The sequence below is a fragment of the Phodopus roborovskii genome, unplaced genomic scaffold, assembly GCF_943737965.1.
Source record: "Phodopus roborovskii unplaced genomic scaffold, PHOROB, whole genome shotgun sequence".
NCBI lineage: Eukaryota > Metazoa > Chordata > Mammalia > Rodentia > Cricetidae > Phodopus > Phodopus roborovskii.
Window position 1 is genome coordinate 4013330 of NW_026126459.1, and position 18943 is coordinate 4032272.

The window sequence follows — 18943 nt, forward strand, 5'->3', positions numbered from 1 at the left end:
AAGGAGAACAAAGCTGCTTCTGGGGAATATCTAGGAATGTGTGAGTGAATCAGGGATGCGAGCCTATGTTGGAGACACAGAGAACTCTGCTTTCTCTCTCCCATCTGCACACATACCTGCCCCTATAATGTTGGAGAGAGAGGTGAAGCCCTCTGCAAAAGCAGTCAGCACCTACAGACATGCTAATGGAAGGAGGTCCAGGGTCTGATCTTTCAGACAACCTCAGGCTGCAGCCGCTGAGATTGAGAAACACAGACAGCCCTTAGGAAAGGAAGCTGATAGCTCATCAGCAGAGAGGAACTCAGAACCTAGGGTGTGTCTCTAGAAAGCTTTAACTGAAGGGGACAGTTCTGTCCTACAGCTGACAGAGGAGCCAGCAAGCTGAGCGCCAGCATTCACCTCTCCTGGCTTCCTGACTGTGGCAGCCGTGTGACCAACCTTTCCCTTCTGTGTGTGGTATTTTGTCACACAGGATAAAAACCAACTAACAAAGGAGAAGTCCCCCTGTAGGCCAGGGCCATGTAAGAAGCTGAGGGACTAATCCTGGAGGCCTCAGTGTTCTAGAGTTGCCTCAATTTGTGAGGCCTTCTGCCTGCCCAGGGTAAACCTGAATGATTAGACTTCAAAGGCAAGGGTGGGGCTCAACACAATCATGGGTGCTTTGATGAGAAGCTGAGGTATAATTACCTAAGAGCTTTCTGCAAAGGGCAGGGAAGAGTCAGGCTACCTACTGGCACCCAGGAAGGGGATTCCACTGAGGCCTCCTTAAAGGAACAGCGTTCCTTCCTGCAGCCCTAGGGACGAATCTGTAACATCACAACTGCTGTTTGCTGAGCGTGACCAGCCTGTGTGGAAGGCAATGTACAAAACTGGGATGGCATTCCATCCCACCAGTCTGTGGTGTATGGGCACACAGCTGTGTGAGACCCTCTCATGAGAATAAAGGAGTTGTGAGGCTGGACACATAGCTTAGTGGTTAAGAGTGTATTCTGCTCTTCCAGAGGACCTGAACTTGTTTCTCAGTGTCCTCTCCAGCTTCAGGGGATCTGACACCTTCTCTTTGGCCTCTGAGGGCGCCTGCACACATATGTGGAATACACTTACACAAACACATTTACTCAAATATATATATATGCATGTGTATATGTATATACTTATGTATAAATATAAATATATACATATATATTTTTTTTTCTCAACACAGGCTTTCTCTGTATAACAGTCCTGGATGTCCTGGAACTTACTCTGTAGACCAAGCTGGCCTCGGACCCAGAGATCTGCCTCCTCTGCCTCCTGCGTGCTGGAATTAAAGGCATCACTAACCGGCAAAAATTATTTTTAAAAAGGCATTAAAAAGAATCTGGTTGGGCTGGAGAGATGGCTCAGCCGTTAAAGGCTAGGCTCACAACCAAAAAGAATCTGGTCAACAGAGACTTTTCTGCCAGCCTCAATGTTACCTGAAACCACTGACCACCACCTTTACTTCAGGCCCCTCCAGGATGCTCTGCCCCTTCATCAGAGCCCCACCCACCTCTTAGCTTTCTCTTTATGCTCTCATATTCTCCAGAAATGTAACCCTGGCAGTTCAAGTGTCCTTGCCTAGGTGGTGACCATGGAACCCTCCATAAAAGTCATTCCTCCAGTCTCCCTGCCACGACTCATAGAGGAACATCCATCCTGTCTGTTCCAGCTCACAGAGGAGCTGGTGGCAAAGTCAGGTGAGGATGCACTGAGGTACCCAGCAAAGGGGAGATGGCAGTGTCTGAGCTCAGGGTGTAAGTTCCCCTTATAGAGGAGAAAGCCAGGTCTCAGGGAGGATGTGCTACCTGGGAATGGTCACTCGTGCCTGCTGTCTTAGCTAAGACAGGATTGCTGTGCTTTAAAGGCTACCTACCCTCTGCTACAGAGAGATGCCATCTCTGCAGGATGGTGGTAGCCCACACCTTTAATACCAGTGCTAAGGAGGCAGTGACAGGCGGGTCTCTGAGTTCGAGGCCAGCCTGGTCTACAGAGTGTTCCAGGATGGCCAGGACTACACAGAGAAACCCTGTCTCCAAGAACCAAAACAAACAAACAAATAAATAAAATAGATAGATAGCTCGTTAGTTAGGAACACTGCTGCTCTTGCAGAAGACTGGATTTAGGTTCCCAGCACCCACATCAAGGGGTTCACACTGTCTGTAACTGAGCTAGCTCCAAGGGATCCAACATTCTTTCTGGCCTCCATGGGCTCCTGCATGAACACATTCATACACACCAATATATACATTAGTTTGAGAAAGAGTTTGAAAAAAGGAATTTGAAGAGAAAAAGGGTTGGGGATGGCTGTCAATAGTGCCTATTGCCTGAAGTCAGCTCTGGCAACACATGCCTATAATGCCAGGTCTGGGCAAGTGAAGACAGGCAAGTGTCAGTCTAGCCATCCAGAGAGGTCTAGTTGAGTGACAGACTCTCCCAGAAAATAGAGAGCAATAGAGGAAGACACTCAGCATCAACCTCTGGCCTCCACAGGAGTTCATACATATATGCTTGCTAACTGCTTGCACATTTGCTTCACACACACACACACACACACATACACACACACACACACACACACACACACACACACACACACACACTACTGCTACCACCATGTCCTCATTCACTTGTTTTGTTTCTTGTTTTAAAAGATGATCTGCTTGCAGATAGGAGGAAGAGGAAGAGCTTTCTGGTTTCAGGTCCACATCTGCATAAAGTGACCTCAGCTGCAGTGAACTGCCTAACTTCTCCCACTGCCATGCTCCCCCCACTCCCAATGTCAAGGCCTCTTTTCCACTTGTTTCCCCTGCTGGAAACAATGCTGTTCACCTCAAAGCTGGCCAATTTGTATTCCCAGTTCAAGGCCCAGGGTGAGCATCTTGGTTAACATCTCCTCTGTACAATACACCTTCCCTTCTTCCTTAGGTCCTGCTTGACCTGGGGTCACCCACAGGATTCTCTATTTCTTTTTGGTTTTTCGAGACAAAGTTTCCCTGTAGCTTTGGAGCCTGTCTTGGAACTACTCACTCTATAGACCAGGCTGGCCTCGAACTCCCAGAGATCTTCCTGCCTCTGCCTCTTGAATGTTGGGATTAAAGACTTATACCACCACTACCCAGCCCACCCACAGGATTCTCGTGCTGTTGATAGAACCCAGGGTCTCTTATATTCTGGGCAGGAGCTCTACCACTGAGACACAGTCCAGCTCACAGCGTGTTTCAGTGTGGGATGAACCACTTCCTCACAGGAGTCTTTCTCCTTGACAAGTCTGTGCAGGTGCCTGGCTATAGCAAAGGTTCAGAGATTGGGTTTGTGAAGCAGGAACTTGTTTGGTTGCGTTGGTAGGCACCAAGGTAAATATCCACAAAATGGAGACTATGAGACTCTAGCCTTGCTGGGGTCTCACGGCTCAGCACAGGTGCCCTCCGTGAACTTATCCTGGTATTCATTTACACTCTTATTTAGTTCTGACAGTTCTTGGAAGTGGACATCATCAACCTCACCTTGCACAAGCGGTATCTAAGGTAGTGCCCAAGGTTATGCAGTGGGCTACCTGGTTCTCTGGAATTCCTCTGGGCACCCTGCTCCACCTCTATCCAGCATACCTCTGAGCCCCATCTTTATGTTTGCTACATGAGTGACAATGACTCACCAGGTGCCATGGCTGCCCTCAGACTGAGTAAAACTTCCTGATGTTGTTTGTCCTACTTAATTAACTGTATGGTTGATGTCACTTCCCTCCCATCAGCCACTGCTGCTTTCCTGGAACATCCACAGAAGGTAAGTGACAAGGTTGGTGAAGAGCCGGCAGGCTCTGTTAGCTGTTTTAGGTTTTAGCTTTTGTGTTTTGGGGAGACAGGGTCTCCTCATGTGGACCCCAGGCTCATACTATTGGGCACTTGTCAAAACACACCTTTCTTTGATTATGGTTGTTTAATAACGTGACTTTCATGTATATAAACATTTCACTTCTAGATAAATTAAACCATATTGGGGGGTGGGGTACTAACTCATTAAAATTGATGAGACAGCCACACAATGGATAATTTCAAGCCATGTTTGAGCTCTGTACTGACAACACACCCAGATACAGCCTTAGAACAAGGAAATAGATTATTAACTCCACATATATACATATACATATGTATATATACATATATATATATGCACACACACATATGTATGTAGATATATTTTAAATTTATTTATCTTCAAGATCTCACATGAGGTCCTGGCTAGCCTGGAACTATGTAGAGCAGGCTGGCTTCAACCTTAGAGACCCACCTGCCTCTGCCTCCTCAGTGCACCACCACCTGGCCCAGGACGTACCACATGACACGAGGTCACAATAAGACTGCCACAGCTGCTTCTGAGGCAAGTGCGTTCCCTCTAATGTGCTGTCCCAAGTAGAGACCCAAGAGCAAAGAGTGCACAAAGGGTGGTCTAACATCACTTTGTCCTTTTCTACTTTATTACTTCAAATTAACAACCACAATAAAGCTCAAAAAAGTCCAATATTTACACAGGAAAAAAGTACAAAATTCCCCCCAAAGTTCTTCAGTAATTTTTTTTTCAGTTTTTTAAATTACAAAGTAATAAAAAGTTTTGCTCTTTAATTAAAAAAAAGAAAGGGGAAAAAAGAGGTAAATAAATTAGGAAATACACACACCGAGAAAACAAACAAAAATAAAGTAAAATTAAAAACCAGGTGTTAACCAGGAAGGGTAAATTCAACACTTAACCCTGCCCCAGGGTCCTACTCAGAAGTCAGGCCTGGGAAGAGGGGTGACCACAGGTGACTGTCAGGACCAGGGAACTAAATGGTAAGCCAGAGCCAATGCCAACTAGGAACAGACTCTGTGAACTTGCCTTAAGATCAGGTATGGAAGAAATATGGGGTTGCCACACACTGGCATCTGGGAACAGGTGGTAGCAAGGACTCTATGCCCTGAGGGATGTGGAGGTCACTGTCCACCCCACCTTGACTTTAGGGGGACAAAAACAGAAACTTGGCCAGGCAGGATGGCAGGCCAACTGCTGCTCTGGGAAAATACAGGCCACACACACACATTCACACTCATACACACACAAGGCGTCATGGCCACCACCTCACTGCTCCCTCAAGGTCTCTGCAGAGAGGTGACGGGAGGGGAGGAAGGGGGACCAGGATGCTCAAGGGGACTCTGGGGAAGCCCAATACAAAGCTGGCCACTGTCATTGCCAAGGGGCTGCAGCTGTGTGTGTGTGTCTCCTTGGATCCGAGGTTCACGAAATCTCGTGGGACTTGTCTGTGACTGGCAAACCACTCCCTGACGCAAGCTCTTCAGGCACCTCCATCAGCTGCCCAGCATGTGGTGGGTGGTGGTAGGATCAGGGGGCTGGTGCATGACCCAATGTCATTAGAGGAGTGTTGGCAGCCTTCAGGTTGGGAGCAGTGGGCAACGTAAAGGAACAGGAATCCTCAGTGATAAGGACAATTTTGTCTTTTTGCCATTGGAAAAATAAATCAAAGAAACAAAATCCATTGTCGACTCTGTGCTGGGTTGTGTTTTTTTTCCTTTTTGTTCATTTGAGTGGTTGGTTCTTTCTGTCCTCTGTTTTATTTTGTTTTGTTTCATTAAGAAAATGCAGCGAAGACACTAGGAAAGGAAACAAAGACAACTGGTCTGGGGTCTGGCTGCTTTGGTCTACCCAGCCACCAGATCCCTTCCTTGTCCCACTTGGAGCCCAGAGTCTGGTTTCAGGCCCAGCACACAGTGCTTTGCCATCCCAAGATGGGGAACCAAAGTGCTGCTCTGTCTTGGTGGGTTAAGCAGCCATCCTCAAGGCCTGAACAGACTATATGTTAAGAGCCTGTGGACCCTTCTCCCAAAGCAGGCTAATGGGTATTTTACTACTTACTGCCTCCCAAGCCTCAGGCAGTCTAACCCTAACCCACCTTGGCCAGAGGGCCTTTCCTGGATATAAAAGCACCAAGGCCTTTTCTACATTCTGGCCTTTTTGGCTTTGTACAAATTAGCTTAAATAACAGTCAAAAAGCAAAATTAGGCTAAAGCCCACTTGTGGCTGGTACCCTGGTCTCTCCTCAGAGCCACAAGGGCAGAAGAACCAAGGGCTGGAAAAGGGTTTTCTAGAAGTTGGAGTACACAGATTCAGGACTGTCTCTAAGAAGCCACAGCCTGAAAGGCAGGAAGGGGAGGCCCTTGGTGCCACTTGTACTCACTCTACTCCATGTACACTTGTTTCCTTCCCTACTAGGGACCCCAGCGGACAGCAGCACTCACCTAAGCAAACACTGGTCGGTGGTGGCTCTCCTCATTTCCCAAGATGGTCAAATGGCACGCTTGTCTTCAAGAGGAGCCAGAGAGATAAGGGGAAAGAATCAGGTCAAGTCCTTAAGCAGCTGGCTAAAGTGATTTCCCAAATCTCCCCATCCCCACCTTAAGAACTATCCATCACAGCACAGCGTTTAATCTGAAGGCAGGCTGTATGATCTTAGGGGTCAGAGGTTGCCCACAGGTTTTTTTTTTTTTTCTCAAGACAGGGTTTCTCTGTGTAATTCTGTAGACCAGGCTGGCCTACAAAGAACTTAAGAGATCTGCCTGCCCCTGCCTCCAGAGTGCTGGGATTAAAGGTTGTACCACCACTGCCCAGAGCCCCTGGCTTTATAGCTAGAAGTACTCCGGGAAGCAAAGGGACCACTGTAGGTCACACCCAAATCAGAGGCCAAGGATGGTTCAACACCATGTCTGGGTCTACAGAGGCTCATCTCCCACAGGCAGGAGGGGTAAGTCTATCTCTGCCAAGGCCCTCCCTTACATTCTGAGTGCAAACGTGGGCATTAAGTGGGATCACCTGACAGGATCACCCTGCCTTCCTCCCATATCCCTTGCTGTGACCAGTGCTGATGGGAACCACTGAGGGCGTCCTCAACAGGGAATGTAAGGATTTGTTTCTGCGGCCCCTGTCACTCACCAGACTGGGTCCTGGCAGTTAATACTATTGCTTACTGGGTCAAGTTATTTCTGAGCCTCAGTTTCTCACTTTGCTCAAGGAAGAAGAGCTAATTAACTCCAGGGTGATGAGAGTAAGGTGTGTGTGTGTGGAGGGAAGGGGTATGGGGGGGGGGACCACAAGGTTAGACCAACACCAGGAACACCTAGGCCCTCTATGTCCCGGAGAGGCTCACCAAGAGGTAGCTCACCTGTGAAGCTGAAATCCGGGAGACCTCTTGCCGCCCAGTGAGGTCTGAGGAGGAGACATTGGCAGGTGCACCTCTGTGGAGCCGCATGCTCACCTTCCTCTCCCGGTCGGCCCGTGAGATCGCTCTGGGAGAAGTATTGCCTGGAAGGAGGGTAGCAGCCACCCTCAGTATGGGCATAAGCAGTTCCCTAACCTTCCCTGGGCACAGCCCGAGGCTCAAGGCCCCTACTGACCAGCTTGTTGGATGCGAGAGGCAGGGGTGGAAGCCACAGGCTCGGCTGTACTTCGGAGTCGGTTGGCAGTAGCCCCCGTAGGTGGGCCAGGGGGCAGGGCTCTGGTCGCGGACCCCCGCAACTGCCCCATCCTCTCTTCCCGTTCGTGTTCTCGTCGCTCCCGGTCTACGTCCTCGGGATTCCGGGCTGCACCCTATAAGAGAGAGAAGATTCTAGTCAGCTCTATGAGGATGCTGTACTGCACCCAGAACCTCAGCAGGGCAGAGCAGGGGGAAGAGGTAGGTAGAAAGCTCAGAAAACTAGTTCTACCTTCCTTCCCATACTCTAAGAACGCTAGAGCTTACCCTCTACCACAGTGCACAGGGACCAAGCCACCCAACACCTAGAAGAGGAAGCTGCCAGAGAAACAGAAAGCTCAGCTAGACGAGGCTGATATCTCCAGGATGGCCAAGGCTACCTGTTGGTCCTTCCCTATGTGTCCAACCAAGCAGGAGGGGCATTCAGAAGCCCAGCTAGCTGACAGACAGGCTAGAGAAGAAAAGGCAGGTTCAAAGTCACAACTCTAATGAAAACAGAGCCAGGACTATCCCAAGGTCCCCTGGTCCCCAATCACAGAGCCACCTTTCTTTGGCTCCCAGACCTGGGCATTACTCCTACTATGGGGTGACAGCCAAAAGACCTAGGGGACCCCATAAATGCTGTTTCTTGGAAGCCCAGGGGATAAAAGAAGTCAGGCTAGATGTTCCATGGAGCAAAGAAGCCCTTAGGCAAAGCCAGACAAGGTGCCTTAAGCCCCAAGGGCCTGTCCTCTAAGTGGAAACCGCAAGTACAAGAGAAAGGACCAGAAAGAAAGGCAGAGTAGGAGCAGCGCCTGGCTGAGTTACCTAGCTGGTCCTGAGGCCGTCCACAGGGAAGGGCAGGGGGCTGGCAGAAGGGGGGCCGCATCTGTGGAGGAGAGAGCTATAGGCTGAGATGGGACCCTGCTCATGGGCCATGGGGTATAGGCTCTGCAAACCCATGTCTTTATAGGTACTTAGAAGTCCAGTGCTCTGGGAAGTGGGGAGGGAGCTGTCTTCAGGGACCCTTGGAGGGAGTGGCTTGATTCAGAATGATCCCTGAGTCCTAATGGGGTAGCCAAACCAGCAGGCACATCCCCACATCACCCCCATTGCTCTGGAGCCCCCTATGAAGGGGAAGTGCTGACATCTTTTGTCCTTACTCAGCCTGGTCAGAGGCCTTGTGACCTGGCTGAAGTTACACAGTCAATACAAAGCTGGGACTAAACATGGTCTGGCCATTGAGTTCCATTCTGTCCCACAAAAGGACACAGTTCAGAGACCTGCCTTGGACTTTCCCAGCCCTCTACTCAGAAACCAGGGCTTAGAACTGCTCGAGTCCCACCCACTCACTGGCTGCCTGGCTCAGCTGGGACACAGCCCAACCTGAGAGAAACAAGAGCTGTTGCACTCAACAGTCCCTCCTGTGGCAGCAATGATTTCAGCTTTTGCTAGTCGAGAAACTGAGGTTTGGTGAGGCTAAGAGCTTCACCAAGGGGCACAGAGCTCTGCCATCAATAGCCAGGTGGATGGCTGGGGTCCCAGCATCTCCAGCAGGCTCAGGCCAGACCTGGTCCCTCACCCTGTTTCTACCTACCCAATGCAATGGACGCATCAAGAAATGCACATCAGAGAGTTTTCATGGCCTTTATTACCCACAAGAAAACAGTGTCAAAGTCACACAAATGTCTGGCTCTACTGTGCAGACCTTGTCCTTGGTGGTATGGCATCTCTTCCTGGCTAGAACAGTGGCTGTGTTCTCAGAGAGACATCCCAGGCTTCAAGCATCTGGGGGACTCCACTCCCCTGAGGTGGAATATGGAAGGTGAAGTGGATCTTTCCAGTCTGTTGCTCACGGAGCCCTGTCTGTAGAGTAGTGGTAATGGTTTGTTTATTGCAGGGCAGGTGGGAAAGGCTGGTCTTGGAGTGATGGCTGTGAAAGTTTCTGATGTGTGTCCTGTAGATGTTCTTGGTAATGGAGCTGGCCATGCAGGTCACACATGGTGGAGGAAAAGGCTGTCCACCTTTGACCTCTAGAGTCTACTTCCAAGATGACTCCAAGGAAGGGATCAGGATAGCAGCAATGGGGCAGGGAGGGCACATCTGGCCAAGTTTGAAATTTTGTCAGTTTGGCCAGTAACACAAGGGGCATTGTGAAGGAAGCATCTCCATCAGCTGTCCATAGAACCTCCCAGAATAACCAATGTTCACATTTGTCACGGTGGGTGGAGCAGCCACTTATGACTTTCTGAGTGCAATCTGGTGGATGACTGAGAAGTCAGTGTCCATCTCCAATAATTTTAGTGAATGAAAAAGTCAGCACTACATGGCCAGAGTCTACTAGAGTAGGCTGCACTGGCCTAGAGAACACAAAATCCATTCTTCAAGCTTTACTGAGGAAAAGGACACAAGCCCATCCTCAGACTGGATTCAGCTGGTTTTCTGTAGCACACATCTGGTACCCAACACTCTGGGCAGCCTTGACAAGAAGAGCTAGCCCCATGACCAAGCCCTTAACCAACATGCTCTGAGCTGGGCAGAACTTCCCTGCCCACTTTTCACTCCAGCCCCAGAGATAAATAAAAGCCACAAGTTTGTCCCCAAGGTCCCTGGCCTGTGAGGCTTCATAAAACAAAACAAAACAAAACAGGCCTAGGCCACTGACTATGGCCTAGAGAGAAGAGGAGCCCAAAATAATTGTGTTCATCTTGGTGTTCAGAGGACAAGATCTATGCTCATTCTTGACACTGGATAGAGCAGGCCAAGGGCCACTCTGTGAAAAGAGAGGCACACGACGGGAAGGGAAGGGAAGTGTTTAATGAGCTCAGAATCAATACACAGGCCAACGATGAGGTCCAGATGGAACAAGGTCCTGTGATGTGCCACCAAGCCCCTCCCAGGCAACGTCACTATCCCTTCTTCAGGCTTGTCCTAGCCCTCAGGCAGCTGGTTCATTCTTGAGAAATCCCATGTGGGATCTTTTCTGTCACCCTCTCCACTGAACAGCCACCTCTCTGGAACAGGGTCTCACCCCGCCATCCCACAGGGTGCTTCCTCAAGCTTGGCTGAGATGGGCTGAGATAGCTCTGGCGGTGTCAGAACTGGGGCCCTGGAGTCCAGACCACAGGCCAGTATCTTTGGGGAGGCAGTTGGTCCACCTCCTCTACCGGCCTATCTGGGGGTCCTTGGGTGCCCAGGGGCGCCGGGCACCTGAAAAGGACAGAGAGAGCACAGCTGAGGCCCTCATGCTCACTGACTACGTTGCAAATCTTGGAAAGAAAGGCCAGGCCTTGGAAGGTCCTTACCAGTAAGTGGGTGAGTATGCCGGCCCAGCGCAAGGCCAAGGGCGGGGACAGGGTGGCGCAAGAGCTTCCTTGTCTTGGGGCTGAGCCTGGCTCGAGGAAGCCCCCTTTTCCAGAAGAGATGTGAAACAAGACATACAATTTCACGGATTCCAGTGCTTGAGTCATGACTGGTGAACGATTCTTCCTAACCCACCCCTAGGACCCTTAAAAGAGGGAGATAGACCAGCTGCCTAGTAAGACCCAGGGTCCTATAATCAGGGACAAAGAAGCCACTATGACAGGGTCCAGGTTGGCCACAGAGGCCTCAGAAAGGGCTGCAGTCTGGGATACAAACAAGAGGAGCAGGAAAGTGCAGACAGCCATCAAGACAGCAGGGCGTCCAGCCAGTGCCATCCATACACCACAGGTATCCAAGAGGGACTGGAGGCCAGGCCTGATCCTTTGCCACCTGGCAGGTGGTAGTGCCTTCCCTGGGCCCTGTCCCCCATGGAGGCATACCCTATCTACACCAAAGTAGCTGGTGGTGAGGGGTTCTGGGACCCCTGCAAGGTCACTCACACTTAACAGCTCATACCTCCCATTTAACGGGAGCCCTGCCCCCCACCACGTCACTCTGGCCTTATGAGTCAGGGCCTGCCCTGTCCAGTCCCCCAAGCCCTCCTTGGCCTGCCGGTGACTCACGAATTTGAGCATGTTCCAGTCGAAGACGTAGTCATAGGAGAAACCCTGCCGGTGAAAGAGATTTCGGAAGAGCTGGCGCAGGTAGGAGTAGTCAGGCTTGTCGTCGAACCGCAGGGAGCGGCAGAAGTTGAGGTATGTTGAGAACTCGGCTGGTGGGTCACAAGGACAGAAGAGGCCACTGTGAGGAACACCTTCCCAGGAGCCTCAGCAGCCACCACTGTTCTAGGCACCCAGTGTCCCTGCAACAGTATCAATCTAAGATGTGCAGAATGAAAAATGAACAGAGCAGGGCCCACTTCCAAGCAGAGGAGCTGTGGAGCTGGGTGCGCAGTTTGCCACTTGTCCGACCAAGCACTAAAGCCACAGCCAGCAGGATAACAGTTGCCATAAACTCAAAGGCTGTTCAAGGGCCTGATGGGATGCAGAGCCCCATTATGACCTAAGCCAATAGAAGACAGCTTCCACTTCTTCAAACCATTGGACTGAGAGTGGAGCTTTGGAATAAGGTAAGAGCTGGGGCTAGAGACACCTGGTATATAGGAGCCGGGTGCCGGGGTTCAGGTATCCCAGCTAGCTCCTAGGCAGTGAGACTCTAGTGAGAGACAGTCATAAACATTCTGGTGTCAAGGTCAGGAGTAGCCCCACGCCCTTAGAAAGAAATGCTATGCCTGCCAGCTACTCACAGGGGTAGCCTTTGCAGAGGACCTCGATAGGCGTTGACATCTTCTTCTCACTAATCCGCTCATACTTCTGACGCTTGGTGGCGGCTTTGAGACCCTGCCAGGGCAGGGAGCCCAGGTTGAAGTACATCAGCACATAGCCCAAGCTTTCCAGGTCATCTCGACGGCTTTGCTCTGCACAGGTCAGGAGGCCAGGGGTCACGGGTCAGAGGCCAGTCAGGCTGCAATTTTCACTGTGCACCCCCCTCCCCACCCCTCAGTGCTCACTGGCTCCTGGACACTGTTGTAACTGCTGCACCATCCTCCTCTGGACCGCCCAAGGCAGAGCTTTCTCATGTCTGTTCTAGCCAGTTTTACTAGCCCAGGCATTATTTCACTCAACAACTGTGTGTGGGCACCTACCACCCCCTTGCCTGGTCTGTTTCCTGCTTAAAGCTCATACTCTAGTTTGAGACAGGGCTTTGGTTAAATCCAGCTCCAGAATTCATTAAGCTACATGACCTTAAAACAGCCATGTTAAACCTCTGGGCTTGCATTTCTCAGATGTACAAATGGGGAAACTCCAACCCACTCAAGAGGACTGCCAAGGCAGACAAAATACACACAGCTCTGCGTATGAAGGGGTCCATATGGAACAAGTCCAGACCTGGGCCAGACAGGGTGGGGATCTTCTCAGTGAGGCTCACCAGAAAAATCCCTGGGGTTGCCAACCCAGGTAGGGACATAGGCTCATCCTGGCCAGCAGCCACCATATGCTTGCTTAGGCCCAGCTCACTCACCGATGCCCAGGTGGGTGTTGATGGAGGCATAGCGGGCAGTACCAGTCAGGTTCTTGTTTTCCCGGTAGGGGATATGCTGGTGGGTGCGGGCATCACGGTACTTCTTGGCCAGGCCGAAGTCAATGATGTAGACCAGGTTGCCTTTCTTCCCCAGGCCCATGAGGAAGTTATCAGGCTTCACATCCCGGTGGATGAAGTTCTTGGAGTGGATGTACTCGATGCGGCTAATCTACGGGAGGTAAAAGACAGAAGGTCACTGCACATAGACATGGCAGTTGTTTTATTTTTTATTTTTTTTTTTTTTTTTTTTTTTTTTTTTGGTTTTTCGAGACAGAGTTTCTCTCTGTGGCTTTGAAGCCTATCCTGCAACTAGCTCTGTAGACCAGGCTGGCATCGAAGTCACAGAGATCCACTGGCCTCTGCCTCCCGAGTGCTGGGGTTAAAGGTGTGCACTACCAACGCCTGGCTTCTTCCTTGCTTTTTAGATAGGGTTTTACACTGTAATGCAGACTGGCCTTGATCTTCCTGTAATTCTTCTGCTTCAGTCTTCCCAGTGTTGAGATTACAGGCATGTATCACCACCACCCAGCCCACACTCAGCTTTTTAAATACATCTTAAAAACAAAGCGAGAAGCAACCAAAGATCTACAGTGTCAAACTTTGTACCCTATCCCTTTACATGCAAACACTCCCATGTATATATGAGCACATACACACAAGTGCACATGCAGGTACCACACACATACATGCATACATGTACACACACAAAGAAGCAGTTTTAACACAATTTAAGCAGGGTCCTAACAGAAATAGGGTGCTCAAGGAAAGGGGGTTGTGCTGGCTAGTTTATGTCAGCTTGACACAAGCTAAAGTCATCAGAGATGAGGGAGCCTCCATTGACAAAATGCTTCCATAAAGTTGTATGCAGGAAAATGTAGAGCATTTTCTTAATTAATAATCGATGGGGGGGGCAGCTCATTGGGGGTAGTGCCATTTCTGGGCAGGTGGTCCTGGGTTCTATAAGAAGCAGGCATAAGAAGCTGAGCAAGGCATGAGGAGCAAGCCAGTGAGCAGCACCATTCATGACCTCTGCATCAGCTCCTGCTTTCAAGTTCCTACCAGGTTTGAGTCCTTGCCATGGCTTCCTACAGTAGACTGACTCAGGATATGTAAACCAAATGAACCCTTCCCCCACCCCAACTTGTTTTTGGTCATTACAGCGATAGTAACCCCAACTAAGACAGGGTGGACATACCAAAGAGGAAAAGTGGCCTGGTTTTGACAAGGGTTTCCTCTGTGCATCACCTGCTTTACCCTCAGCCCCCCACCAATTGCACAGCACTGCACTAATCCCCATGACAACCTGGTAAAGGGAAAACCAGGTGGCTGAAGCCCTCAGGTGAGGCACTGGGACAGAGCTTGACAACTATGCAGAGCAGCAGCCCAAGGGCTACCAAAAGGGCGACTCAGTACATATAGCAGTTTAAGAAATTGTCTTCCTGCCAGCATATCTTCCCAACCATTATAGACTCCCTCTCTGGAACCATAAGCCCAAATCAATTCTTTCTTCTGTAAGTTGCTTTTGGTCACATGTTTTTGTTTTTACAGACAGGGTTGCTCTGTGTAGCCCTGGCTGTCCTGAAACTTGTTCTGGCCTCTATCTCCTGAGTGCTGGGATTAAGGTGTGTGCCACTGCTCTCAATGTGGAGCTGTGGAGCTGTGGTGCTTTCGAGCTTGTTTATCACAGCAACAGAGAAGTAATTATAGTCAGGTTTGGAGTTGAGCCTGGAACCTACATGTTAAAAAGGTACCCCCAGGGCTCCACAGTGAGTAGTCAATGTCCCCTGATCTCTAGAACAGGCTCAACCTCTAAAGGTGGGATGTAGGACCCACACACAATGGCTCACACAGCAGGAGAGTCACCTGGACAACTGGAGGGGTGCGGACTCACCATCTGGTCGGCCAGCAGCAGCACCGTCTTGAGGCTGAACTTTCGGGAACAGAAGTTGAAAAGGTCCTCGAGACTGGGCCCCAGCAGCTCCATGACCATCACATTGTAGTCACCCTCAGCCCCGCACCACTTGATGGATGGGATCCCCACTGGGCTCAAGGAAAAGAGGCTTCGTCAGGGTCACTCCCCACCCATGTCCTCTATATTGTGTTCTCCATGCTCTGCACCAGGACTGCCAGCCTCTGCTATCCAGCCACCTTCCATGCCATCCCCCAGCCTCCCCTTCCCTCCATCCTGCACCTTCCTGCAACCCCGTCACTGCCTTACCTCCTCCCTGCATCATCTTGTAAAACTTGCTCTCAATGTGGAGCTGTGGGTGCTTTGTCTTCACACATTCGAGCTTGATTGCTACTTCCTCACCAGAGGCAATGTTGGCACCTGCCAGTGTCAGAGGAGGCAAAGGACCAGGGTCAATCTCAAGTGGCCATGTGGTCCTTACCCATTCAGCATTTGAGGATGCAGTGATTCAGGCCTGAGGCTGTCTGGGCATCAGGCACACTCAGTGAGGCTGTAAAGAACCCAGATCACAGAGGAACAAGAGTGTGTGGGAGAGGGACCACTGGGTACTCGAGAGGCTTCCTGAACAGCATACGGCAAGTATATGGAAGGCAAGGTGGTGATACACCCTAGGCTGCTTAGACTGACACCTGAAAGGGAGGGGTCAGGGGATGGATGATGATGACACAAAAACTTGTAAATCACCAAAAACATAAGTTGATCTTAGAGATAGGCAGTAGGTGTGTTTGGTATGAAAGGTCACAGAAGAGGTCAGGAGCCTAGTGGGACTCTCTGGACCAGGGATATCCCATGACAATTCTTAGTAGAAGGAAGTTCAATAAGGAATGGGCCTAATTCACTCTACATCAAAGGCAACCCCCACAATGGACCCCAGCACCTTCTCTCATCAAAGATGAGAACAGGCTTGGCCAAGGCCATTTGGTTAGATGGAGAAATGGAGAGTGAACCCAGTTCTCCTGGCTTCTGAGTCTAGGCCTGGGGGTCCGGTCTGTATCACTGCTTCTCCCCAACCCCTCCTGGCTTCTCACAGCTGGCAGCAAGATGTTCTACCTAGGGAATTACACACTCCAAGGCCTAGCTCTCAGCCAGAATCTATGGCTCAAGAAGTCACAAGATAAACCTGGACATGGTGGCTCACACCTGTAATTCCAATGATGAGGAAACTGAACCAAGAGACTTCCTAAGTTCAAGTTCAGCTTGGCTTACACATGAGCTTCAGGCCAGCCTGAGCTACATAATGATTTCTAGTCTAGGCTACAGAGTGAGATCGTATTTGAAAGGGAGGGAGGAAGGCAGGGAGGGAAAGGATGGGTCAAAAGTGGATCCTTGTAAAAAGTTGAGAGAATTGTAGTTATTGTATGGAGAAGATGAGGGATGGGGAAGGTGTGTGTGTGTGGGGGGGGTGTTCTCAAGGAGATGGCAAGATGGCTCAGGAGGTAAAGGTGACTGCTGCCAAGCCTGATGATCAGGATTCAATCTCCAGACCTGCATAGAGGGGAAGAACTACTTCAAAAAGTTGTCCTCTGACCTCCATGCACACAAGCTTACACATACACAAATAAAGGTAAGGGGGGAAATGTCAAATGTTCCCTGTCCTTCAAAAGCACCCAGAACACTTCACACTGGCCAAAGCTCCAGAAATAAGGCTGAAAGAAAAACACAATTCTTATCACAGGCAAACAGCTAATGGACAGGAAAGACCCAAGGGGAAATGGAATGGAGGATGTGAGCTGACAGTACCCATGGGGGAGCAAAGGGCAACTAGAAGTCCCACAATGCTTACATTTCTCACAGACCCCTGGACTCTCCTCCCTACACAGCCGGAAGGCGACTTTCTGTGGCCTAGCTGTGACCAGCACCTCCACTTTAGGAGGCTGTCTGACATTCCTTCAATTTTGTTTTTTTCTTAAAGATTTTAATTTTTTCCTGGGATGACGGTGCCTACCTTCAACCCCAGCACTCTCTGAGGCAGAGGCAGGAGGATCTCTGTGAGTTCTGAGGTCAGCATGGTCAACATAGCAAGTTCTAGGCTGGCCAAAGTTACATAGGAAGACCTTGTCTCAAAAAAACAAAAAACAGAAAACAAAACAAAACAAAACAAAACAAAACAAAAAAAAAAAACATGTATGTGTTTGGGGTGGCAGGGTGGCATAGAGGCCAGAGTATCACATTAGATTTCCCTAGAGCAGAATGGAATCACATACAATTGTGAGCCACCTACTGTGGGTACTGGGAACTAAGAGCCAAACTCAGGTACTCTGCAAGAACAATATGAATTCTTACTTTTTCTTTTCCCTTCCTTCCTTCCTTCCTTCCTTGCTTGCTTGCTTTATTTTTCCATATGAGGTTTCTCTGTGTAGACCTGGCTGTCCTGAAACTCACTCTGTAGACCAGGCTGGCCTTGAACTCAGAGATCTGCCTACCTTTGCCTCCTTAGTGCTGGGATTAGAGGCATGCCCGGTTACTTTCTCTTTTGGAAGGCAGAGTCTCACTATATAGCTTGCCTGGCCTGGAACTCAGAGATTCACCTACCCCTGCCTCCACAGTGCCTATCGAGTGTGTACAAAACTACAGAGCCATCTCTCCAGCCCTATCAGGCAGCATCCTTGTATGGTGTAAAAAGAGCCTGGCAATAAGCAAAAGCTTGGAAACCACCCACATGTCCATCTTTCAGGACTGGCTAAATAAAGAATAGCTGATCCATAACAGAACGCAATGGTGAGAGGGGGAAGCTCATTCCATGGAACAGTGCAAGTTCTCCAAGATACAGGAAGTGGAAAAGCCAAGCCCAGACCATTATTCTGTGCTCTTTCACAGGGAAGCGTCTGTGCTGGGTTATAGTCACATGAACAAACAATGGCTGATGGGGGGGCACTTCACAGACACATTATTATGCATTGCTTCTTGTGTACTTCTATTGAAATGTAATATGTAAACTGTGGGATACAGTCATGGGTGCTGTGAAACTATTTAGATGTTCACTGGGTTGTATAACCCATTGCACAGTCAATCTGAGAAAATATCCAACACTGCCTCAAATGTCTATGTCTTTTAGTAATCATGACCCCCTGAACTTCCTTCCCGGAGCCTCAAGGGACCACTTGGCTACTTTCTGCTTATGGACTTGCTTATTCTGGGCATTTCAATGAAATGAAAGCATCCATTATGTGGTCTTCTGTTTCCTTTCACTTAACATATTACTCCAATTTTGCATATGTACTTTGATTTCTGAGCTACATAAAAGAAAGAATAGATGACTAAATCCAGGTAGCAACTGGAAACTGGTTTGTAAACTACTTTTAAAAAAATTTAAAGTTATTATTATCATTACATCATTACAATTATTATTATTTGTGTGCGTGAAAGCCAGAGGCTGGTGTTGGGAGTTTTCCTCAATCCTTCTCCACCTTAATTTTTTTAAGACAGAGAGGCTGGAGAGAGGGCTCAGCAGTGAAGAACACTGACTGATCTTCCAGAGGCACCTGGTGGGGCTCCCAGCACCCACATGGCAGCTCACAGCCATTGGTAACTCCAGTTCCAGGGGACCTGGCTTCGTCTGTGGCCTCCTCAAGCACTGCAACACAGAGTGCACAAACACCTGTGCAGGCAAGACACCCATACACACCACAAAAACAGATAACCCCAGAGCGTCTCAGAGGTCCCATCTCTCTGCCTATGCAGCCCCAGTGCTGGGATTAAAAGGGTGTGGTGACCAGACCACCTGGCTTTTTTAAAAACTGTGTGTGAACAGGGGACAGGAGACTGTGTTGCTCAGGTTCTGATGCTTGTGAGGACCTCAAATACTTAATTTTCCTCCCAGCTCCCCCGAAAGTACTTCTTTTGTTTGGTTTTAGTTTTTTGAGACAGGGTTTTTCTGTGTAGCTTTGGAGCCTGTCCTGGAACTTGCTCTGTAGAGCAGGCTGGACTCAAAGTCACAGAGATCCACCTGCCTCTGC

At 49.5% G+C, this 18943-nt stretch overlaps 1 protein-coding gene across 5 annotated transcripts in view; it reads right to left on the bottom strand.

The window, feature by feature from the left end:
- Nucleotides 1-4470: 4470 nt before the first annotated feature.
- Nucleotides 4471-18943, bottom strand: part of Csnk1e (casein kinase 1 epsilon) — a 35526-nt gene continuing 21053 nt past the window's right edge. For 3 of the 5 annotated variants that reach the window (XM_051189379.1, XM_051189378.1, XM_051189380.1), the window contains exons 3-12: nt 15237-15347; nt 14910-15058; nt 12959-13187; nt 12183-12353; nt 11500-11648; nt 8342-8402; nt 7458-7650; nt 7226-7365; nt 6306-6369; nt 4471-5660 (exon numbers count right to left, since the gene is read on the bottom strand). In XM_051189379.1, the coding sequence (XP_051045336.1) occupies nt 6353-6369; nt 7226-7365; nt 7458-7650; nt 8342-8402; nt 11500-11648; nt 12183-12353; nt 12959-13187; nt 14910-15058; nt 15237-15347 (1220 nt within the window). In that variant the 3' untranslated portion in view covers nt 4471-5660; nt 6306-6352. Of the gene's footprint in view, nt 5661-6305; nt 6370-7225; nt 7366-7457; nt 7651-8341; nt 8403-9146; nt 10724-10818; nt 10923-11499; nt 11649-12182; nt 12354-12958; nt 13188-14909; nt 15059-15236; nt 15348-18943 lie in introns of those variants that run through there. The other 2 variants (XM_051189381.1, XM_051189382.1) reach the window with 2 other exon arrangements.